Below are 25659 nucleotides of genomic sequence, written 5' to 3' on the forward strand. Positions count from 1 at the left end.
ATTGTACTTATGGTGTTGCTTCTATTAGTGGAAGAGTAAATTAGACAGATGAAAATAATGGCTATGTGCTTTCCAGTGTATTGGTATGGGTACGCCTGTAAGGCAGAGGTAATAATCTTTGCTTGAAAACTCAAGAGCCAAGTTCTTAGGATGACCATTGGAGACTATTATGTTGGACTCTAATTATATTGTTATGGAAGATATCTCAGAAATTATTAAGAATGCAATGTGTACTCTGGTTAAGGTTACTCAAAGTGCTTGTACAGCTTGTGAAGGCCAGTTTGATAGCTTTTAGAAGTCAGTGTCATTTTAATAGTAATCCTGGACTGAAATTCATGTCATTGATATAGAAGAAGGAAACTGTGGTGAAGACAAGATACTAAGCAGCACTTACTCTTTTTTGTTGGACTTTACATCATAATAGGGAAGCAGCTATGTCTCTTAAGCAAATTTGCCAAGTAAAGCTACAGTCTGCCAGCATTGTCTTTCAAATCAGTTTTCAACGTCTACTGTCACCTTCACTGCCTGCCTTTCCCTCAACAACTTCTTAAGGAAATTTAGACTTTGTACGCAAGAATTTCTATCCATGTTACATACTTGAGTCTCTCCTTCTTTAACCTTCATTGCTGCAAAGGCACACTACTGACTCATCTTCAGCTTATCATCCAGGAACTCCATACCCATTTCTGCAGAGTTGCTGCCTAGACAATCCCACAGCCTTGACTGTTGTATGGTGCTGTTTGATTTTCATGAGGTCCATTCCTCCAGCTTGCCCAAAAGAGCAGTCCTGTTCACCACTGTACTCATGTCTTCTCTAGCTGAACCCCACCAATAACCGCTACCAGTTTTACTTTCTGCCCTGGCAATAATTTTTTTTTCCTTTGGGAGTGGAGGTTGGTCCAGCCAGCAACTGTTTGAACGTTAGTGCTTGTTTAGGAAAGGGGGGAAGTGCCCGTATTGGAAAGGGCATCTACAAAGAGAATGGAGGCTCGCTCTTCAGATGGAGAAGACAAGGGGCAATGGGTACATTTGCACTGGAAAAGGTTTCACCTTGATGTAAGAAAGACATTTTTTATAGCAGGAACAATCAGTCACTGCAACAACTCCAGAGGTGTGGCAGAGATCCCATCACTGGAGGTTTTTGAGATGCATTTGGACAGGGTGGTCTCATCTAGGCTCCCTTTCCCACAAAAGATTGGACTAGATGATCTTTGAAGGCTCCTTCCAACCTGAGCTCCTTCTGTGATTCTTTGTATGAAAGGCTTCAACAAAAGGTAATCAAATATGGGGAAGTGACTGTAGTAGAGTATGACTCTTCAGTAGTTTTGTAAAGTAAGTAGAAAATTTTACCCTTGGATGCCTCCATTTTGGTGGTGTGAATTTCCTTTCATGAACAGTTCTTTTAGCCATTCTTAAATAATAGAATAAATAAGGAGTAAAGAACTTCTTATCTGAGTTTAGTTGAGTTTGATTTTGCATAAATTGAGGGAGTCAATGACAGCAAAAACTCTTCATCCCAAATGTAAGTTGGTCTCACTCTGAATATAGGTAAAGCACATGTGTTTTAAAAATATGCACATATAAAAAGAACAGACTTAGCCACTATGTCCTAAGCTGCAAAGAAAAAATACCTTTTCTGCTCTCAGAATGTTTTCCTACCAGAATGTCTTTGATACTACCCATGCATATTTGTAGTTCTAGTGCCGGTTAAAAGTTGGTGTTGCCTCACTTTCTAGGTCAGACCAAAATGGTCATTTATCTTTGTGGAATAGTCTTTGTTAGTGAGAAAGAGGGGGAGAAAACAACCAAAAACCCCTCTGTGCATTCCATTGCATCAAGCTTATGTTTCTAATCAAATAGAGCTGCTTTATGATGATCCTACACAAAAGCAGATTGTACCAGTTTGTTCTGACATCCTATTTCCTTTTGTTCTGCTAGGTTTTTTATATATTAAAGGCAAGCATGACCTTGAACTGTAGGTCAACTGTATGTGTCTTTGTTCCTGAATCTGACTTTCATATGTATATATGTAGTGCTTAGCTCACCAAATTTTTACGAGTAGGAGAAGAACTATCAAAGGTTGATTTTTTTTTTCCTAATTGTTTAATAGATGCATAGGAACATGACTCTTTTGGAGCACTTAAAAGAGGGTACAACTCTTAAGACCTTCAGGATTTGTGGACTGCATTTGTATTGTCTTTTGAATACAGTTACCAAAATGTGTTTTGATGCCAATTTGTTTTTATTGATGAACTGTAAGTGAGCATCAGAGTAAAATAAAACACTGAAAAGCCTGAGCTAATGCTACTGATATGGTTGGGTCCTCAGTGGCCATATACTGGTTTGTTACCACCAGCATCCCAATGCTACTATCAGACAGATAGATTATCTAAGTCTTTAATAAAGAATCTGATTATTCTTGCAGCAAGGCAATGTGAAAGTTGTGGATGGCTGAGTTCAAGAAATCTGTTTGTTTCACTAGCACAAATGTAGTTGATAAATTGTCATTCTTTAAAGAAAAGGAGTCAAAAGTAATGTGTGAAAGACTGGTTAGTGCTTGTTTTCACCTGAGAAAATGAATGTAAGGATTTTTAATTTTTTTTGTGGGGAAGTAAAAACTCATAAAATATCTGAGGAGGATTTGGGAGTACTATGGAGAAAGTATATATAATAGTGAAAACAGTCAGAAAAATATCAGTGTCAGGCTGGAAGACTTCCAAAGGAAAATAATGGTTTTTTGTAAAGCTCAAGATATACTCCAGCTTGTTTGCCTGATTTATTTGTGGGTTTGGTGGATTTTTGGATAGACAGTTTCTTTTACCCGGAATCTGTAGCATTTTTTTTTTTTAAGTATAGGCATTTAATACTATGTGGGCTATAATTATGTCTTATTGAAGTTCTACAATTCTGTTACTTTTTCCCAATATACAGTTTTTGAAGTTACCATCTTTGATAGGATAACATTTATAATTGCAAAGAACTAATCTGTTGTTCTCATTCTGTCCTGCTATTTTAAACACAACTGTGGGGACAAATCCACTGCATAGGCTTTGGAGACAGCAAGAGCTGACAACTGTTTAGGTATGTTCTGAAGGGAATTGTGGGTTATTAACTTTGTTGAATTTTAATGCAGCTTCTCTGGGAATTCATAAGGCAATTTAAAACTGCTGTAGTATTCATTTTGCCTTCCTTTGTCTTCAGTTTTGACAGTGATCCAGTTGCATGTATTTGCCATCTGCATTGGCGATCTCTGAGTAATGTAAAATGAGGAGTTCATGATTTGGTCCATGTGAATAATACTGGCCTGGATATTAAAAAGGGGATCAACTCTTTGCTTATGCATTATGACATCTAAAAATGGCTTTGTTCTGGTTGTGCGTTTCTGTTCTGTTCTGTGTAGTTGCCCATTAATCATCCACTTGTTCATTGCTAATTTAATAAAGCATGCAAAGTAGACTGTAGTGATGAGTTCTATGAATATTGGTGGTTTGTATTATGGAGGTTTTCCTACAGATTGAAAATATTTAGGTCTCCTGTGTGAAAGGGGTCATTGTTAAGATATGGGGAATTTGTTAGCTATTTTGCAATTGGTTAAGAGATATTTACTACTGTTAAACATACAGGCCCTGATTTTTCAAGTATGTGCCCTGCTGTTCATATTTGAACACATTGGGAGAGAATAGTTGTAAGTGGAAAACCTAACAATTTTATAATTTTAGTGGGCTGAGGAAAAACAATAACTTTTTTCTTTTTAGAATTAATGTTAACTTTTGCTTCTCCAAGATCATGTAATTGAGAGCATGGATGCTTCGTTTAGTGTAGCCTGTATGTAATGAGTTTGAGATGGTTGGATATGTTTAAGAATGGCATTTGCTCATTATTAAGTGAAACACTGAGATGAGCTGAAATAGAATGTACACAAGGAGATTTCAAACTTAATTTAATTCTAACAGTGGATTCTTATGTGATCTTGTAAGACTAGGTAATTCTTCCCCTTTTGCTTAGCAATTCATGAGAAGGGAAATCTTAGAGCTTGGCTGGATGAGTATTTGTAGTAGTTTAGTTGAAAGGCACCATCCCCACGGACAAAGCACATTAGTGGAATATATGAGTGTTTATGATCCTTTTCAGTTAAAAATTAAAACTTCCTGCAGGAGCTCAACATAACTTGGTTTGCTTCAACTTTCAACGGAGTAGGTGCTTTCACAGAATCAATTACTGTGTTTCACCTGAAGATGGTGACTTCTTAAACTGCTACAAGCTGGCTGAGCCCTAAATTGCTCAATTACCTTTGAAGAAGGAGATGCTGAATGCCTAAGTGTCTGAATTGGTAATAATTGTTTGGGATATTGTTAGTTTGACTTTACAATAAGACTAAGCTTGGTACCCTAAATGTAGCATTTTCTTCATATCCTTCACTTTTAAGGAGCTTGTTTTCATTGACTGGTGCATTTAGGACACTGGAAAATAAGGTCTCTTGAAATAGGATTAGCATTTAGGAAGACAGAGTTGAGGTGCATTATCAATGTGTTGCTCGTAAACTTAGGATCAGTCAATTCTACATTATAAAACACTTTGTGTATGCATCCTTGCTCTAGAAATGCTTATACTTAAGTGTAGCAGTCTAAATGGAGGAGCCCTTGTGGCTTGTTTATGGTTTACATAGGTATTTTATTGAAACCCCTCACTTTTAGACTTAATGTACTCCTAAAGAGGGACAATCTGAGCAACACTTTTTGGTTTTGAGTAGAAACACTATATTTTTCTAGCTTAAAAAAAATAAGCAAGATACTCTATTTCTTTGGCATGCTTACAGTTTTGTCCATCTGTTAGAGTGGCACAATGCCCACTCTGGTGTACCACATATGGTGTACCAGTTTCAACCAGGCACAGGTGCCAATGAAAGATCAGTTTCGTTTTCTGACACAGGATTTTTCTAGTGGGAAGCAATGCCCTGTTAGGGGAAAATGCTTTGTTAGACTGATTACTTCTGTTGGCATGTGTGTATCTCATAGTAATAATTAGCACTTATGCAGTGCTTTACATTTTCAAATCACTGTTTTTAAGAAAAAGAAGATTGAAAGCATTGCTGAATGACAGTCTTTTGTATCCATTTTACTGCGATTTCTGCAATTAAAGGGAGGGTGGGGGGACGTGTGTTGTGCGTATTGACCCAGGAACAAGCACAAGATAAAATGTTTCTTAATTGAAATTCTTTCTCTTTGAAGTTTAGTTACTGATGAATTTTAATAAAATTGCAATTCTCTGTATGACTGTATTGACTTTTTTGAGGCTGCAAAAGAAAACAAAGGAACAGAGATCATGGTTTTCAGGAGGAGACCTCAATTACAGAATCACAGAATGGCTGAGGTTGGAGGGGCCTTGAGGTCACCTGAGCTGACCTGCTCATGCAGGGTCACCTAGAGCAAATTGTCCAGGACTGTCTAAAAGATGACTTTTGAATATCTCCAAGGATGGAGGCTTCACTGCAGGATTTTGCAGTTCCATATGAGGCTCCTGCCAGCCCACTTCTCCAGCCTGCTAAGGTCTCTCTGGACGGTAGCATGACCCTCTGGCATATCAGCCACTCCTCCCAGCTTGGTGCCATGAACAAATGTGCTGAGGGTGCCCTCTGCCCCATCATACAGGTCATTAATCAAGATGTTGAACAGGACTGGACCCGGTATTGACCCCTGAGTACACTAGCCTCCAATTAGACTTTGTGCTACTGATCACCACCTTCTGGACCCAGCCATTCAGGTGGTTTTCAGTCCATCTCACTGTCTGCACATACAGGCTGTACTTCAACACCTTCTCTGTGAGGATGATAGGGCCAGGGAGATTGTGCCAAAGGCCTTACTAAAGTCCAGGTTTTTGATGCTCATTATTTGAGTCCTTTATTATTTCTCTTTTGCTGAGTGTTTTTATTGTCTTTGAGAGTCCATGCTTAAGCTTGGCTTTACTTGGCATGCTGAGACATTTCTGGCATCTGAGACATGAGATTTTCACAAGAAGACAAACCTGTTTCTGCACAACTTCGAATGTCTACCTATTGAATGGTTTCTTTTTTCTTTTATTTGGCTAGACCATTTCTTCAGGCCAGGTTGGATGGGGCTTTGAGCAACCTGGTCTAGTGGAAGGAGTCCCTGCCCATGGCATGGGAGTTGGAACTAGATGATCTTTAAGGTCCTTTCCAACCCAGGCCGTTCTGTAATTCTATGACTATTCCAGTTTGTCAATGGAATTCTGGCTTCTCCTTTGTAGGCTTCCTGGCCACTGCAGCCTGATAGCACTTCTGGTCTTCATATGCATAATTTTATTCCTTCATCCAAATGTTTAAAATTATCTGTTGGAGCCAGACAAAGGAGGGACCCAATACAGAATGTTATCTTTACTATTTTTTTCACAGCGAGCTAGTATCTAACTGTAGTTTTCCAGCTGTTATTTGTACCCATTCTATATTAACTTCAGGCAGCCCATATTTTTTTCTGGCATTTTTCACACTGTTTCCAATGGTATTCTCATGCCTTTGTGAGGTCAAGGTATAAGATGTGTTTACAGCTTTGCTTTCATGGGGAGACTATTTTTTTTCTGTCCAAGTCAAAAATTATACTTGGTTCTATATAAATGACTAAAATATTTATTTTGCAAAAAATTAATCATATCCTTCTATGTTTTAGAGTGTTACTTAGAAAATATTTTGTCAAAGTGGTTTTTTTTTTCTGAGTAATTTTGACCAGTCAGCTTAACTTTGTTTCTTTAGACTATCCTTTCATTTTTTTTCCTATTAAAAAGTAGGCATGTGGGCATTGTTTTATTTTATTTCAAACGTCTGGATTCTCATGTATTTTTCATGATTTCTCAGAGGTAACAGTTAAGGTTACTCTGGGTTGTGTAGGACCTGTTGGAGTGAATTTAACCAATCATTGCAATTTAAACAGATTAACTTCTCTATGAATTCTGTGTGTTGTAGTTCACTATTTTTGCTTTTGTTACTGCTCCCTTTCTACTGGTATTGTAGTTACTGTCTGATTCCAGCTGACCTTTTTGTGAAAAAATGAAAGAAAAAGGCACTTCTATTTTCTTGGCATTGTCCATTTTATTTCCCAATGAGTATCAGAATAACTCCTTCCTTTCTGCTCATCTTACTGATATATCTATGGAATTTGGTTTTTATGGTTTTGTTCTTTACATGCATTACTTTTTTTCATTTTGTGATGTGACCTTTCTGAGTTTGTGTTGTTGTATAAATGTTCTGCTGTTACACTTGTCCTTGATGATTTGACCTAGTTCTCTTTTTCCTGTTACTCCTGCATTTTGAATCATCAAAGCCTTCGTGAATTGCCAGCTGGTCTCTTACTATATATACTTCCCACCATCTTCCGTGTTAAGACAGTGTATATTTGTGTACTGAATACTGCTTCTGTGAGAAGTACTTAGTTGTCCTGACTCCTTTCCACCAGAATTTGATTCTGAGAAGAAGAAATCTCTCAGCAGAAAAAAGTCTACTTCCATGAATACAGTGAAGTCCATTGGCTGTCTTCACTATTTTCCCTTTTACGCTTACTAAGGATGACTGATTGTCATTTTGTGAACATTGTCAATTACTTTGCCTTCCATCCTTGCATTCTCTTTGCTAGTTTATTTCTACATTAAAAAAGAGAAAAAAAACCCCAAAACTGGCTTTCAAGAACTGGCTGAACAGTCTGTCGTATTGCAGAGTCTGAAGAGTTGAAGAGCTCCTTCAAGGAATGTATTTAGGACAGGTTTCTTTTTGTCTTAGCAATACTCAAGCAATACTCATAGAACAAATGTTGAAGCTTATTCCTCCATGAGTTGCAACACTCAGTTGTTCTTCTGTATAACACGAGCTGGAGTTTCCCCATTGCATTTTATTTTTTTCTAGTTCCAATGTTTCTTTAGTTTAGTCATTATGTATTTTGTATTTCCATGTTTTGTTTTGATAATTATTCAGAAGTGTATGGATCTTTCCTAAAAGGCAGCTTTCTTTTAACTGTATAACATCTACACCTCTGTTGTTAAGTTTTACCTCACCTCTGGGTACATAATTTGGAGTGGAGGGAGAAGGATCAAATGCCCACTATGTATTGCAATGATGAATCTCAAACATCTTAATATTCGCTCTATTGAAGCTTTAAGTCTTAAGAAAGGAGTGTTACAAGTAACCTCAAAACCTGTTCTTCTACATATTTTTATGAAAATTTCTGTTCTCTGCCACAAAAGAAGAAGCCTGCTTCAAAATGAAAGAGAAGGCCAATGTCCTTTTCACAATTGTGGTTATGGTTTGTATCTGACACAAGAACATTTGAGCTAGTTAGTATAGCAGTTTCCCTGTATAATAATCAGTGAATAGAGAGAGTTATTTCTCTGGAAGCTGTTCAACTGAATTTAATTAAGTAACTTAATCCCTAAAGGTGTCCTCTTCTCTTGACCAGTTAGAAAGAAAGCTTAGTGTATTGTCTTAGGTGTAGGTGCCTACTTCTGGTGAAATTAATCTTAATCTTGCCATTTGCCCTTTCCAGAGACCATTATTGCAGTTCTCTTTAAGCACTGAGGGTCAAACCCACATTAGCAGTAAAGAAGAATTGCTCTAGAGATCAAGGAAAGTAGGAAAAGGATTCAGTCAATGAATGTAGAGTTCAACTTTGTTTTTTGACGTGCCAAGTCAAAGATTGATTCTTGTGATGCCTGTAGAGCCCATGTTACTTGAATCAAGAAACTGCCTCTGAATGAGCAGAGTGCTTCCCTCTGTTGCTTGTGCCTGCAGAGCAGAGGTTGTGACAGATATGTTTTTATGTGAAGTACCCATGTACTCTGTGGACCTTGGCTGAAGAAGGGTTTATTGCTATATTTTTCTCAAATATGCCTGCTTGTAGTACGCAAAATCAGCTACATGATACAGTCTTTAAAGACTTTTTTTTTTAGTAGAAACTGTAGTTATTCTTGATCTCTTAACCCCAGAGTTCCTCACCCTGCTGTAAAACTGCTTGCTGAGTATGAGAACTAACTGCTTCTGCTCAGATGCTGAAATTTTTGAGCTCCATGGCGTTCTATTGCAGTGATAATGAAAGTACCTGAGGTACTTGCTAAATACAGTAACCCTGGAGAAGCAGCTCATTGTGCTTTTGTAGGTTAGACTGCAGTTAAAACAGGTTTTTTGTGTGATACTTCATGAGTAACCATTAAAAAAGAAAGAATTTCTTGTTCATATGGTACCGTGGAAGAGAGTGGCCAGTAATGACAGAGCTCTAGCTAAGGATGATAAATGTTTCTAAATCTTGGGCATTAACCTTTGCAGATGATGAATTGTGGAAACTATGTGAAGCTTCTGCCATTTTAATTATCTGGCTAAAACATCTTGCAAATGGGGAAATTTCTAATGTCTCTGAGAACAGAAGATGACTGCAATAACAAATGCCAGCATATTGCAAGAGGTGGCCTATGCTTTTTAAGTCTCTGTATCCATATCTTGAGTGGTAGAAAAGATTGTGAGATTAAATGCTGTTTATTTTTTTAAATTCTAATTTTAATTTAGATTTCTAACTTTACCTTGAAATGTGTAAACCTAAAGTTATGGCATGCTTTATTTTGACAGATAAAGAAGGACATACATTTTCTATACTCTGGGTGCTGGTGAGTGTTATCCTAGGTGCAATAGCCATGCTGTGCAAAGAACAAGGAATTACAATACTGGTAAGAATTGTCTTATTGACTGAATTTTGACCTCAAGATCTGTCAGATGCAGTTGTAAAGCCTACAAAGATTAATCTTCTCCACAGCTAATGGCATGCACATGTTTTTGTTCTGTTCAGAAAACTAAATAATGTTGACAAAAAGCAGGATTCTAGTAGATCTGTCATGACTGTGTCCCTGCCAATCTGTTCATTTTTTCATTTTATCTTTTGTAAGCAGGTTGCATATATCTGTTAATTTTTTGCAAAGTTTAAAAATTTTACAGTATTAGTTTCAATGCATGTCACTTTTGTTGGCCTTGGTTTTGAAGGTAATTGTCGAGATAGCAGGCCTACAAACTTGAAGGCTTTTGGACAAAGATAGGTATAACTGGATAAGAGCATTTTTAGAAGGTCTACCCACTTGCTTTTGCAAACAGTGTAATGAGAATTAGGACCATTGTTCATGCACCTCTGATACCAAATCTCTTCCTTCTGCCCCTTATCTAAGGATCTTTCTGTGCAAACAGATACTGTCCATGTTCATTGTGCTCTGGCTTTTTATAACTTCAATGAAGACATTCTGTTTTGAGTGACCAAACCAGCCACCTGAAATGCTGTATCTTTGATTTTTACCTTTTATATAGCCATATATCTTTACAAATAAGTCCAATTTATAGCTTTAGCTGACATAGACAAGCAACAGAATCAGAAAATTCTTTGCAGCAAGGATCTTCTTGTCCTTGCTAAAAAAAAGGGAGAAGAAATTACAGAAAACTTCTTGCTTTGGGACAATATTTTTGGATAAATGTTTGTAAGGTGATGTATTCTTCCAAGGTGTCTGTAAGGAAAACATAAGGAATGTTCTTAAAAATATGATGTAATTATTTCCTTTAATGGTATGAAGTAATTATTTGAGCTAGCAGACACAGAATTGTTTCTGGATTTGGGTTTTTTATTTGTTTGCTGTTGCATTGCTAAGATAATTATATTTATTGTACTAATGGGCACAGGTCAGAGGGATAAAGGGTAAATTGCACATTACAAAGATTACCTGGAGACTGAATCTATTTTTCAGCAGAATTCTTGCCTTCCTATCTCCATGTGAGTGAGTGAAAAGCCTTTTAACTGCCAGGTGGCCTTTCTACATGGAACCAAGCCACACTCTAACCTGTCTTCTGTCCCGTCCCTCTGACTGTTAGAGAGACTTGTGGCCTCCCCGTGTACTAGCTCTTTGATATGCCTGGAACTATTTTTCCTGTCTTTTTTCCACTTAGTCTTTAGAACAGTGAAGTAATTCCTGAAATTGTTAGAATATAGGCTAAATACTCAAAAATAATCACAGTTGGTGATTGCTGAAACTTTGAAGGGAAAATGCTAGTTTGATTTTGCTGATAACCTTGACAGAATTATCCCTGGACACATTTTGTGGGGGTAGTATGTGTAAGTGTAGTCCTGCAAAGCACTGAATATGCTCCAGTTTTATGTGTAGTGGCTGATATCACATAGAGCTTGGAGCCTTTTCTTTCCCCAGCAACTTGCACTGTGTATATTGGTGTTATTGCAGGAAAAGCAAGCCTGATACCTCTGTTAAATCTTTCCAAGCCTTTGTGTGTACCCTTTGAAAACAGTATTTCTGAAACCCAACAGTCAAAACATACCATGCTGCACAACAATACACAAAAAATAAGTTGAAGGCTTAAGAAACTCTACCTTGCTGACAGAAGCTTTATCTTTTGACTGCAGCATTTACGCTGCAGAACATTTGGGAAAGAAGATGAAGAGCAAAATAATGTTGTGACCATGCATATGTTATCTAGCTTGCTGGTACATGGTATTCCCTGAAGGGTTATTCCATGTGTCAAGAGAATTCCCATTACAGTAAAATATTATTCTACTCATCTGAGCCCAAGTTCCCAATTTATCATTCTGCCTTCATTACTGCCAATGTATTTCTCTGCTTGTTTGGAATCAGAATTAAGATGTACAGTAACTCATGGTAGAAGTGCAATTTAAGATGTATTTAAAATAAAATGTTTGTAGTTCATCTTATGCTCTTATTTTTCTCTTGATTGCTTAGGGTTTGAATGCAGTGTTTGATGCACTAGTGATTAACAAGATAAATCTTTTGGAGCTTATTCAAAAGTTACTACATAAGGACAAGTCGTTGGAGGTGAGTCCTTAGAGGTTTTGTTCATTCTGACCATTCAGACAGTCATGTCGTAAAAGACAAAGAGCCAGCTTCTCACAGTTTGTTGTTGAGATTTAAAAAAAAAAAAAGCGAACACCGAAAAAGGTATTGTCAGTCAGTTTTGTAAGGCAATGTGCTGTGACATTTTTGCAGCAACGTGGGTAGTAATGGGGTATTGTTAGAATTGCATTGGATAGTGAAATCCGTTCCACAGTTTTCTCAACAGTATGTTAAAAATGTGGTATGGAAGAGCTGACTGCTTGATGCAACAAGTTTTCCAGGGTCAGTAGCAACACACCTCAAATGGTACTTTAACATTGATCAGAGTAAAGAGAGGGAGAGATGTATTCAGATTCTCAATGAGATTTAACTATCTCTATGAGATAGCTGAACATTTGAAAAAATACAGTAAAAAATATTATGTTTCACTTTGCTAATTTCACTAAAGTGTTACACTGGGTTTCTTTCAGAATAAAAATTACCAAACTGGAAGTGGTTCATAGTAGCTTTGGAGTTGAAAAATAAAAAAATATGTAAGAACCGATAGTTGCTAAGGATTGATTTTCTGACTTTTGTTGATACCGCTTTATCTAATATTGTCTCAAGTGGAATCTGGCACCTAGTATTTGCATTGACAAGCAAATAACAGAAACAATCAGCCTCAGATGAATGATTGATAGCAGCCAAATAGACCAACAGCCTACTAAAATATCACTACTGTTGAACAGCTAAGTCATTTGCCTCTCCTATCCAAGATTCAACAAGGCAAAGGAATATGCTTTAATATCCTTCACTTCAATCAGTGGTTTCACTGCAGAGGAGTCTCACTCTTGATTCTGAGTGGCACAATGGCTATGGGACTTTTAAATTCCTTTGCAAGAAGTAAAATGAGGAGTTTCAGGGGGAAATCAGGGAAAGTAGAATCTCTAAAACTGAAACAGTAGACTTGACTAAGAAGGGCTAAGTGAGGGGTACAGGAGTATTTCAGGCAGCAAATAGGAATGCTGGAGAGTTTTGCTGTATAATGAGATTCAGCCTCTCATCTGTGCCAGTTAAGATCATGGAATAGATCCTCCTGGAAATTAAGTCAAAACATATCAACGACGGGGAGGTGATTAGGGAGAGCCAACACAGCTTCACCAAGGACAGATTGTGCTTGATTAATCTGGTGGTCTTCTGCAATGGAGTGACTGCATCACTGTACAAGAGAAGAGCTGCTGATGTCATCCACCTGGATTTCTGCAAGGCCTTGGATGTGGTCCCTCATAACATTTTTGTTGCCAAAATGGAGAGATATGGGTTTGACTGATGTACAGTCAGATGGATAAAGAACAGGCTGCATGGCCACATCCAAAGAATTACAGTCAATGTCTAGTGAAAACCATAATACATGGTATCCTCAAGGGTCCATATGGAGACCAATTTTATTTAATATCTTCATCAGTGACATAGATAGTGTAATTGAATGCACCCTCAGCACATTTACAGATTACACCAAGCTCAGTGCTGCAGTTGAGGGAAGTGATGCCATCCAGAGGGACCTTGGTAAGCTTGAAGAGGGATGGGCTTATGTGAACATCATGAAGTTCAAGAAGGCCAAGTGCAAAGTCCTGCACCTGAGTTGGGGCAGTCCCCAGTATCTCTGCAGACTGGGGGATGAATGGATTGAAAGCAACCCTGCAGAGAAGAATTTGGGCGTACTGATGGATGAAAAATTTGATATGACTGAGCAATGTATGCAGGCAGCCCAGAAAGCCAACCATATCCTGGGCTGCATCCAAAGAGACATGACCAGCGGGTCAAGGGAGATGATTCTGCCCCTCTACTCTACTCCGCTCTGCTGAGACCCTACCTAGAGTACTGCATCCAGCTTGGAGGTCCCCCAGCATCACAAGGACTAGGACCTGTTGGAGTGAGTCCAGAGGAGGGCCATGAAGATGAAGACAGAGCTGGAGCACCTCTCCCCCTGAAAAGAGGGGTTGTTCAGCCTGGAGAAGAGAGGGCACCAGAGAGACAACCTCTTTAGGAATGTTGTAGTGTTTGACCAGGAATAAATTCTTTACAATGAGGGTAGTGAGGCAGGTTACCCAGAGAAGTCATGGATGCCTCATGCCGGGAAGTGTTCAAGGCCAGACTGGACAGGGCTTTGAGCAAACTGATCTAGAGAAATATATCCCTATCCATGACAGAGGGGCTGGACTCGGTGATGTTTAGAGGACCCGTCCAGCCCAAACACTCTGTAATTCTTGGAAATGTGTCAGAGTCAAACCTTCTTGGAGGATTATTCTTTAAGCATAAAGACCTCAAAGTGTTATGCTTCTGTTTTGTGACTTCTAAACAGTTCTGTCTTGGTGAAGAAAACATCAAATATGCCTTTTCCTTCTTTTGATAGAATTAATTAATTTTAGCTCCTGTTACCTATCCTGTTCTGCTGTTCTCATGGAAGTGTATCTAAGATTCTTTTGTTTTGTTTTATTGAAAGGCAGATCTTAAATGCTCCTACTTACAGATTTTTTTTTTTCTTCTCAATTGAGACAGGTTTCAGTTTCATGCCAGATTTCAGTTAGCTCTAAATCAAAGAGGATACAAACGCTTCTTCCACTTTCAAAATTCTGCCTACTAAGAGATTTTGTGTGGATTGTGAAATCCGGCCTTTAAGAAGCAGCATGTACTGTTAAATGAAATGAAGCCTGGGATAAGAGGTTTTGTATAGTTAATCTGTTATAAGGCAGTTATAAATTTTCTCTATATGTTTTTTTTCATAGCACAATTTTATTCCAAAGGCCGTTTTAGAGGAAAACCATTCTTAAATCCTCATTGTTGTGACTTTGGATACTGAGATGTCCCAAGTTGGAAGCAATCATGTGAGCACAAAGGCTAACTTATGTAAAATCAGAATTACAACTTGTTTATCCTTAGGCTTCCAGCTAAATATTTTATGATGACACTGTGAAAGTATTTAGTATTTCAACTAGAAATACTAAAAAGCCATCTGAATATTATTTTTAAATTTAACTTTTCTGTCTCTTTAGAGGATAAATATCTTCAGCCAGGGCACTGCTGGATGTCTGTGCAGTAAGCCAAACTTTTTTTTTTTTTTAACTTCAGACATAGCTAAAATTGATTGCCTAAAAAACTATGGTGGTCCTTGCTGAAGAGCGTATTCCAATAAGAGGTAATAACAATTAGTGTACCAGCTCCCGTCGAGGACGCTTGGAAGCTTGGATTTGCATCTTAAAGCTGTGATGGGATATCATTATACTTACTTACGATTCTGTTTCCAGTCTCTACTGGTGAAGCTTGAAGAACCTCTACAGTGTACAGTGGTTTTCATTCCATTTACAAAAATGTTGTGTGTTATACTTCACGGAGGAAAAAATGTAAAAGTCTGTCAAATTTCACTTCTATGCCATCACTTCTCTATGTTTAGCGTGAATTGCCTTCTTTAGATCCTAAAGCGTGTATTACAAAATGTGATCTAAATCAACTGAGTTAATGTAATGTACATCAAATACAATTTTCTTGTTTGATCTTGGGTAATTTTACCTTGAACTAAATGATTTGAGCACCCGTCTGGCATTAGCTTTTTAATTGGTTTTGGTTGTGAAAATTTTAATTCAGTTTCTAATTCCTCCCAGTTTTTAACTATGCAGTTCTCTTGGTGTATGCATTTTGCCTCTGAAGAAACCTAAGTGGAGAAGAACTTTCTGTGACAAGCAGTCAACTGGATATAGCTATTTAAAACAAAGTTCACAAAGTAACCACTCTCCATTTGAGAAAGAAAAGATAGATGAATTTAATAGGCTGTATACTAAAGGCTGTATTCTGCACAAATTCCCTCTCAGAAATTGCCACATAAAATTACATCAGCTATAGACTTACTGAGGATTTGTAGAGGAGAGTCTTCTTGAACAGAGAAGTTTTTTTCTTGATTGGGAAGGAAATTAAAATGTTTGCAAAAAATATTTTGCAATAAAAATGTCAACTGTAATAGCAAAAATGCACAGGGATGGCATCTTCTTTCTGAGATAGAGTTAAAAAGGATGTGAATGTAGTGGGTAAGAGAACAAATAATGTTTCTATATGAGGTGGTTTTTTTCTTTCTTTCATATAGAACGCTGGGCAGTTAAGGAGGGGGCTGCTTTTCAGGATAACTCTCCTGATGTCTGGAGGGGCCAGTATACTTTATATACGCTGGAGGATTATGGGCACAGGGCCACCAGCTTTCACTGAAGTAGACAACCCAGCTTCATTTGCAGACAGTCTGTTTGTGAGAGTAAGTTATGAAGTTGCTTTTTTTCTGGCCAGCTCAGAACATTTGTCTTTGTCATCAAATTGAGTTTTCTATTCTTAAAAAAACCAATAAAGTAGGCAATCTTTAAGTTTCAAGATGTATGATAAGTCACCTTTACTTGTGCTCCTGTGCTGATTTCCTGCAATTTTTTTAATATACTTTTCTGCAATTTTTTAGTATACCTTTCATATTCTTTGCATTCAATTTAGCATGCACTGTACACATTGATGTACTTTTCCATTTACTCACTATTTTTGCTACGCATGCAAGAAGTTAGGTTTTGCCGATTTTCATCCCTTTTCCACATACTGTGCTTAAGTTTTCATCCATTCTTTCACAATTGAAGAAAATAGCATTAAGTTCTAGTCTGATGTATTTAGAGTATGTCTTGGCTATATAACTCTGATGGCATTAAGGCTCTTTCTGAAGATGGAGAATGAAGGGTGAAGACAGTGGGTGATGTCTTTTTTGACGTTTTCTCCTGTAGGAGATTCTACGTGGATATCTACACGTGGATATTGGCTGGGCAGCACAGAATTGCATTTCCCTGCTCTGAACAAGAGAGCCACCTAGCTATGTTTAAAAAAAAATTAATTTCAGAGCTGTAAAGGAAATCTATATGTAAATAGTTGTAGTGTAACAGTATTTATGGCCTCTTTATTGTATAAGATATGTTTTGTGAAAAGGGAAATGAGAGAATAGAGAAGGACTAAAGTTGCCCTTCCCCCCCAAGTTTAGTATCAAGTAAATGTTTGTTTTCTTTTTGACTGACAGGCTATAAACTATAATTACTACTATTCACTGAATGCATGGTTGCTGTTGTGTCCCTGGTGGCTATGTTTTGATTGGTCAATGGGCTGCATACCCCTCATTAAATCCGTCAGCGACTGGAGGATAATTGCACTAGCAGCACTTTGGTTCTGCCTAATTGGTCTGATATGCCAAGCTCTGTGCTCAGAAGACAGCCATAAGAGAAGGTAAGAGACAGTGATGAATTTTAAATGCCTGGCCAACTTGAGTACAGTATTATTTTGTTAAATCCACTAGTGATAATTTTAACAATTCAGTGGAACCAGTGTCTAGCAAATGCAGTTCAAATAAATATTTATAGCTGTCATTACAGTTTTATCCCAATTTGGGCCCATCACTGTATACCGACTAGTGGGAAACAGAGTTAGAGGAGGAGGCATGGATGGCTGCTCTATTTTTTCTCCTGAAATGGTATTTTGAGATCCTTAACACTGTAGGTGGTAAAACGTAATATGTGCTCAAAACACAGTAGGAAATTATGTATGTCATTGCCCTTACTTCTTACAAGTCATCATTTCCTTTAATCTTCTCCTAATAATGAGAGAGGAGATGTGCCTTTCAGTTCTTCAAAAATTTTCAACTTCTCAATCATAGAATGGTTTGAGTTGGAAGGGACCTTAAAGATCAGATAGCTCCAGTCCCCCTGCCACGGGCAGGGACACCTTCCATGAGGTCAGGCTTCTCAAAGCCCCATCCATCCTGGCGTTGAACACTTCCAGGGACAGGGCATCCACAACCTCTCTGGGCAAACTGTTCCAGTGCCCCATCGCCCTCACAGTGAAGAACTTCCTTAGATCTAATCTAAACCTACTCTCTTCCAGCTTAAAGCCATCAACCCTTGTCCTAACACTACATGTCCTTTTGAAAAGTCCCTCTTCAACTCTCTTTTAGCCCCCATTAGATACTGAAAGGCTGCTAGAAGGTCTCCCTGGAACCTTCTCCTCTCCAGGATAAACAACTCCAACTCTCTCAGCTTGTCCTCATAGGAGAGGTGCTCCAGCCCTCTGATCATCTCCGTGGCTCTCTTCTGTATTCACTCTAACAGGTCCACGTCCTCCTTATCTGGGGGACCCCAGAGCTGGATGCAGCACTCCAGGTGGGGTCTCACAAGAGCGAGTAGAGGGGCAGAATCACCTCTCTCAACCAGCTGGTCCCGCTGCTTTTGATAAAGACCAGAATATGATTGGCTTGTAGGCTGCAAGTACACATTGCTGGGTTGTCTTCAGCCTCTCATCAACCAACACCCCAAAGTTGTTCTTCTCAGGACTACTCTCAATCCATTTTCCGTCCAGCCTGTCTTTGTGCTTGGGATTGCCCTGACCCAGGTGCAGGACCTTGCACTTGGACTTCATGAACTTCATGAGGTTTGGACTAGCCTACTTGTCAAGGTCCCTCTGGATGGCATCTCTTCCCTCCAGTGTGTTCTGCACACACAGGTTGGTGTCACCTGCAAACTTGCTGAAGGGTGCACTCGATCCCACTGTCCGTGTCACCAACAAAGATGTTAAACAGCATTGATAAAAATACCAACCCCTGAGGAACTCTACTTGTCCCTGGCTTCACTTGGATATTGAGCCATTGACTGCAACTCTTTGAGTCCGACCATCCATCCAATTCCTTATTCACCAAGTGGTCCATACATCAAATCCATGTCTCTCCAATTTAGAGACAAGGATGCCATGCAGAACAGTGTCAAATGCTGTGCAAGAGTCCAGGTAGATGACACCAGTTGCTCTTCCCTTATCCACCAGTGCTGTAACCCCTTATAGAAGGCCACAAAATTTATCAGGCACAATTTTGTCCTCAGTGAAGCCAGACTGGCTTTCACCTGTCACCTCCTTATTTTCCATGTGCCTTAGCATAGTTTCCAGGAGGATCTGCTCCATGATCTTGCCAGGCACAGAGGTGATCTATTGACCTGTAGTTTCCCATCTCTGCCTTTTTCTTTTTTTAAAAAAATGGGGATTACGTTTCCCCTTTTCTAGTCAGTGGGAACTTCACCAGACCATCATGACTCCTCAAATGTGATGGCTAGGGGCTTAACACCACCTTAGCAACTTCATCCAATAGTTCCCTCAGGATCCGCAGATGCACCTTCAGGTTCCTTGGATGTTCTTGAACCTGATCTTTTCCTACAGCAGGCAGTTCTTCATTCTCCCAGTCCCTGCCTTTACCTTCTGTAACTTGAGCGGTGTCACCAGAGCACTTGCTGGTGAAGACCAAGGCAGAAAAGTTGTTGTACCTCAGCCTCCTCCATGTCGTGGGTAACCAGGTTTTCCATTTTCTTCCACAGAGGACCCACATTTTCCACAGTCTTCCTTTTATCACCAACTTAAGTCATTCTATTGTTCAGAATGTATATGTTTTTTCTTTTTCTTTTCTGTGGTATTCTGTAATTTCATCTATTCCCTCTCATCCCCTCAAATGTTAACAGCCCACCTGCCTGCCTTTCTGCCATTCCCATAGTTATTTGCACAAATAAATCATTTTGGAGAGGGTTGGAATTCTTGCTAAAAGTGGTGTCTAGTTGCTAGTAAAAACGCACTCACTAAGCCTCTGTTGCTAAACAGTTTGTAGTAAAAAGTAAAGACAAAAAGTATAGTGAAGGCCTAGGATGCTTGAGGATGAGAAAGGAGCAAGGGGGCACATCTACATTACAGTGCAGAGATTTGCTTGTAATAAATTAGAATAGAAAATTATCATGCCTGTGGCCTTTGTAAGAAATACCTGACCCGGACCTGAAGTTCTTATTCCCTTATGTCAGGTCTGTAAAAGTGAGGTACTTAGTCTCATTTGTCAGAGCTCTCTATAGTCCATAAAGAGTTACCTGCTGTGCTAACTTCGTTACCTAAAACAAGGAAGACAAACTGCCCTCAAAAAGTGTGTATCTCTGCTGACTGTAGAAAGACCATAGATTGCTAACTTTCCAGTGGTTAACCACAATGGTTTCTACTATTGATGTGTTTGTTAGGAAAGAAAATGCTCTCTCAATTGGATGCGCACCTAGGTTTCTTTTTAAATAGTGCTGTATGTTTTTTTCCATACTGTCTTACTAGTTCCAAAAATAGACAGGTAGCTTTTACCATTACTTTTTCTGCTTGTGTATTTTAAATAGGAGTTATGTAAATAATGTGTAATGGGGTTATTTTCTGGCCCAGAAGCATGAATATTGCTTTTCTAGAAATTACAGCAACAATTTTAAAAGTGCCTGAAGGAATGAAATGTCAAAACCAATACAAATTTAATCTGATCTTGTTAGCAGCTATCGAAGTCTGTGCTTGAATGTCCTGTTCCATGTGCACATCCTTCTACTATGTTTAAATAAAGTTTATTTGTTAAGTAGAAAAGGTATCTTCTGTTTAAAAAAAAAGGAAATCTTTTGTTAAGATTTGTGGGTAATTTGGGAATCTGCTTCTTGTTTGCAGAATCCTTACACTGGGACTTGGATTTCTTATTATCCCTTTTCTTCCTGCAAGTAATCTGTTCTTCCGAGTGGGATTTGTTATTGCAGAGAGAGTCATCTACCTCCCCAGTATTGGATATTGTATTCTCTTTACATATGGATTTAGTCTCTTGAGTAAGCAAGCCAAGAAAAAGGTACCATCAAAACAATCAGTAAAGTTGATGATGAAGTGCTTCAGTTGGAAGATTTGGTTTTTAACTTTCCTCTCTTTCCTTAAGAAAATTCTTGCTGTGGCAGTACTTGGAATCTTGTTGATAAATGTTATGCGCTGCGCATTCCGCAGCAGTCAGTGGAGATCAGAAGAACAGCTTTTTAGGAGTGCACTGTCTGTGTGCCCTCTGAATGCAAAAGTAAGTCACTCGTGGACTTCTAATATTTTTTTTCTTTTTTTTTTAAGTGTTTTGAAATTTGGGGTCAAGGAGGTGTTATGCATAGTTAATATATTGTGCTACAGTGTTATTCACAGTCTTGCTTAGTGCAAGAGTGATATTGACATGTCAGACACCTAAATTACAGTGGTAGCATACTCAAAAAACCAGACAGTGCAAATTACAATATTGTAATTCAGAACCTGGGGGTGGGAGTGGGGAGGTGAGGGAGGAGGGAGAATGCACTTCAGGAAAGGCATCCAGTTAAATTGGATCTACTGCTAATAAAATCTACTTAAAAGAATTTTGCATATAATTGCAAGTTATTGCAACAAAAACGTCAAAAAGAAGCTAAGTAAGTTGTAGCAATGTATTCAACTGAATGATGCCTATGCTTTTCTTAGAATCTTTTTTGTGTACCTTCCAGTGGTATATAAAGCCAGCACAGCTACGGGACAAAGCACCATCTCACCAGTGTAATCACAGGATGTGGGGATAAAATCTTTGCTCCCACTTCTGCTCTTTTAAAGTGGCTGAATGGGCTAGAGTCTTCAGACATGGGCACTGAGGAAAACTGCAATTTTCCATGCAAGGCTTAGGGAGGGAACAAGTAAGATAGTGGGACTGGACAGGATGTTTCACTCAGCTGAACAGCAGTATTCGGCACTGGAGACTGAATCCAGCCTGCCACCAGAGGTGACCCCCACAGCAGTCCTTTGGCAGCCAAGAGTGTGATCTGCTGGAGCATACCACAACCCTGATGCTGTCTGAATTTTAGCAGACGCTCTCTATGAAGAGCCTGGGAATGGGAATGTGCAGCTTGTCAATAAAACTATACTGATGTTAAAAGATTAGATTTCTGTAATCTAAACTGGTATCTAGACAATACAGATCAAGACACAGACTTTAAAAAGGAACCTGTGAATGCTCAACTTTGCAAACAGAATGATAAATGTAGCATTTCCTGGAATACAAATATGCAATGGTGAGCTGTAAAAAACATTTATGGCCAATATTTACAACATGGTGGTGTCTTTCAGTAATCTCAGATTTTAGTACATAGGAAAAGAGCTATTGTATTTTATTGTGTGGCAGTGGTAGGCAACCATCTTCTTTTTAATGATGACCTCAGTATATCTTGTCTTCTGGATGACAAGCACATACTATAAATGGAGCAAATGCAATCTGTTTTCTTTGTGTGTAACTCCATCCATCTGCCATGGTAAGAGTGCTTTAGACAGATCTGCACTCTTTGCCTGTGCTCCAAGCTCCTTGGACTCAAGCCATTTCTGGCTGGGAAGCTGTGTAGCTGTGCTCCCACAGTACTGTGCTTGAGTCGATAAGCTGTGTGCAGGCTACTGAACTAATGCAGCTGGTTTAAAGCCAATGAACGTACAGGGAAAATGAGCTTGTGTTTGTCAACACTGGGCTCTGTAGACATGCCTGAGCTGTATTTCTGCTGGTGACAGCTCGTGCAAATGGTAAGCGTGGTGATGTGTTTGTAGGCTCACATTCCAATTTTGCTGAAAGAGTAACTTTGAAATCACAGTACTAGGGAACTTTCCGAGGCAAGAATATTAGAGAGTACATGTGTGAAAGCCAATCTCTTGTTTTCTTTATGGACTCAGCTGTATTTATTCAATTTTGACAAAGGTAAATGTAAAAATTGGAACTAGGTTCTGTTCTCATCTTCTGTTGTTGTCTTTGAAATTGCAGGCTTCCTTTAAAAATTACTCCACAGGACTTTCTTTCAGTGACCCATTTATTTCAGTGGGAGGCTGGTGAAGACCAAAGAATGGAACATATATAATAGCTTTTTCTTGTTGTTCTTGGAACATATTTAATATGTGTAATGTGGTCATGCTTTACTTCTATTATGTAGCAGGGTTTCAAAATCTCAACTTCTAACTAGCAACAAAAGCTGTTCGTGTTTTGTGGTACAGCTCTTTTCAATTCCAAATTGTCTGTGTGAGAAGCATAGAGCAAACTCACCCTAATTCTAAATAACAAGTAATAACAGCACTGCCTTCTCTAATTTCAAGACTCATCTTCATTAAACATATCTTTAGATAGACATGAGGAAACTGCATTAAATGAGATTGTCTGGCATAGTAGTGAGTGAATGTGCTACCTTAAGTGATGATGCACTTGGCTCAAGAGATGAAATTTAGGATCAACTTTAATAAATGTTGCCCAGTGATTTAAAAAATTATAGGAAATAATCAGGTACTATAATGAAATCACAAAGATTTTGACACAATACAGATTTTTTAATGTTTTGAATATTTTAATTTTTTTTTAAATGTTACTTATTTAAGATATTTAAATATAGATAGAATGTATAGATTGGTTGCTTGCTTGTGGTTTTTTAAGAGAGAGAAAGAAGTATATTACCGATCTTGGCTAAACATGTCCAGGAGCACATCACACATTTGAACTTGCATAGCCCTGCACTTAGGTTGGTTTCAAAGGTCATTTAACTGAAACAGTATACTTTCTGAATATATTTGGTACTGTTTTCCTTAGCTGAACAGAAGGTGCCTGTATATTGATTCCACTTCCTCCTTTCATGTTTTTTCATACTGTATAGATTGATTTAATTCCTGGAGCTCAGTGATGATGCACACTGGTGTGAGTTAGAACCAGGTCTGTATTGTTTTTGCTAAAGCAAATTTTGTGAACAGTTAGAGAGGCTGTTTTCTCCTGATATTTGATTATATGTTACAGGCAGTTTATAAATATAAGGTATTTCAGCACTACAGACATAAAAGGCTCACTGGATCCAATTTGGCATCTTTTCATTTGATGTCGTTATGTTGTGAGTTCATCCTGGAGTGCTTTGTTGAAGCACTGAAATATCTAGTTACAAACTGTGATAAAAGCATAAGTACTGTTTCACCATATCAGACTACTGGCTTGGATTTTATCTCCTTAGCTTTAGACATCTACATCCGAGTGAGTCAGTCAGGCTCGCTTTATAACTGGGGAGAAGAAACTGTTCCTTTTAGCATGTGGTTCATCACCTTGGACTAAATGACTGACATAAGCCAGGACTGCATCCTAGATCTGTGTGTTTCTTTCCACTCAGGATAAAGGAAGTCCTGATAACTAGAGCATAGAGCCACCATTTTTCTTTTCCTAGATTTGAGATAACTGAATGTAAATGATTGTAAATTGTTGTTATTTTGCATGTAACCTCTACATTCTCCTTGCTACTGGCTTTTCTTTAAAGGATAGAAAATAATAAACATAATTTTTGGAAAGCCATTTCAGTAGCAACTTTTCAGCAATAATAAGCAAGAAAATTACAATACTCCCAACGGAAGGTTACTAACTGTCTGCCTTGAAATACTAGGGTAAGTAACTTTGCACTTGATGCTGTATAAAAATGGCAATTACTAGAGATGCAAGTTTATACAAGAGACTGGCTATACTAATACCAAAATAGTGCAGTAAGCATTTGTAAGATTGCTTTCTATACTTTCTTAAAACATCTTGTAAAACCTCTTTGTTACAGAACAAGATTTAGTGCTGTCTAAGGATCTGATCTTTTTTCCTTCAGGAAGCTGCTCTAGAGGGCATTTCCTTTAGATATTGAGATATTTTTTTTTCAATGCTATATATCAAAACATTCCTCTTTTGAGGAATTTAACTGAAGTGCTCTGGGCTGTGTTTATAGGGGCTATTTGCAGTGTTTTGCCACCATTTTAGATATCAATTTTTGTGTATACAAGCACAGTCATGCAGAAGAACCTTTAGACAACATTAGCTGCACAAACAAGATGTCAATATCAAAAAGCTTTATGGTTATTTGGAAAATACAATTTCAGTAGTAGAAGAAAGAGAAGAGTGATGGCAGAAGCTGGCATTGAGCAGAAGCATTTGCATGTTTCTGGAGAAATTTTGACATCTGTGCTTTGTTTCCATCCTCAGCAAATGTTCATATTTGCTGAAAAGGTGATTACAAGCACCTAGGTTGAGAGAATAAAACTGGTGATAATAGCAGTGCTCCAGCTGAGGGGATGTACCTCCCAGAAGATGATTTTACATTTTGATTTCCTCCTAAGCTGCTTTGAGTAAAAACAAAACCAAAAAATCAGTTTTACAGTAATTTTATTTTTGTACAGGAAAATATAATTTTTCTCTCTCCTCCTTGTTTAAATGTGTGTACACATTTAAGCATTTAAATAAGTGTTCAAGTACTATGTTTACCTAACATAGAATAATATACAGTGATTTTTCCTTTTTGTACTGGCTTCTTAGGCTGATTGAGGTATTGCAAACAGACAAATACATAGAGCCAATTCTTTGGCTGGGCTATGGTGCTGTGGTTATGTTAGCTTAAACAACACCTGTCTGTTGAGATCACATAGGTTCTACCCTAGGATATTCTTACCTGATTGGCCTGATTTCAGAGAATACTGTTGTTATGCATCCCTGAAAAATGCTCCTTTTAGAGCTATTACTGTAAAGTAATTGCCTGTTTAGGATTGATAAAGAAGCATCTGGGTATAGTGTAATACGTCATTTCCAGTTAATATTTAATCATTTAACAATGAATTGCTATGCCTGCTCTTAAATGTTTAACCAGGAAAGGAAAATCCTCCCATCCAGGCTGGCATGCACAATGTCTGTCAAAGGCAGAAGAACCACCCCTCTAGAGATGAAATTTAAAAAAACTCACTGGCCCCTCATTTTTGAAGACCAAATTCTTCCCATCCCAAGTGCTTCCCACAAAGCACTTGTGTCCCCTTGTGCAGGGAGAGGTCACAGGAGAAGTAAAGGAGAGTTACAGTCTTGTGCTTAGCAGACAGCAGGTAGTTATTGCAGGCCTGGTCTGG

General features: G+C 38.3%; 1 protein-coding gene across 4 annotated transcripts in view; it reads left to right on the forward strand.

The window, feature by feature from the left end:
* Window positions 1–25659, forward strand: part of TMTC4 (transmembrane O-mannosyltransferase targeting cadherins 4) — a 59293-nt gene that overhangs the window by 14883 nt on the left and 18751 nt on the right. For 3 of the 4 annotated variants that reach the window (XM_032678822.1, XM_032678818.1, XM_032678821.1), the window contains exons 6-11: window positions 9617–9714; window positions 11773–11865; window positions 15998–16159; window positions 16952–17154; window positions 20413–20584; window positions 20669–20800. In XM_032678822.1, the coding sequence (XP_032534713.1) occupies window positions 9617–9714; window positions 11773–11865; window positions 15998–16159; window positions 16952–17154; window positions 20413–20584; window positions 20669–20800 (860 nt within the window). The remainder of the gene's footprint in view (window positions 1–9616; window positions 9715–11772; window positions 11866–15997; window positions 16160–16951; window positions 17155–20412; window positions 20585–20668; window positions 20801–25659) is intronic. The other variant, XM_032678820.1, reaches the window with a different exon arrangement.

The sequence above is a fragment of the Chiroxiphia lanceolata genome, chromosome 2 (assembly GCF_009829145.1).
Source record: "Chiroxiphia lanceolata isolate bChiLan1 chromosome 2, bChiLan1.pri, whole genome shotgun sequence".
Taxonomy (NCBI): domain Eukaryota; kingdom Metazoa; phylum Chordata; class Aves; order Passeriformes; family Pipridae; genus Chiroxiphia; species Chiroxiphia lanceolata.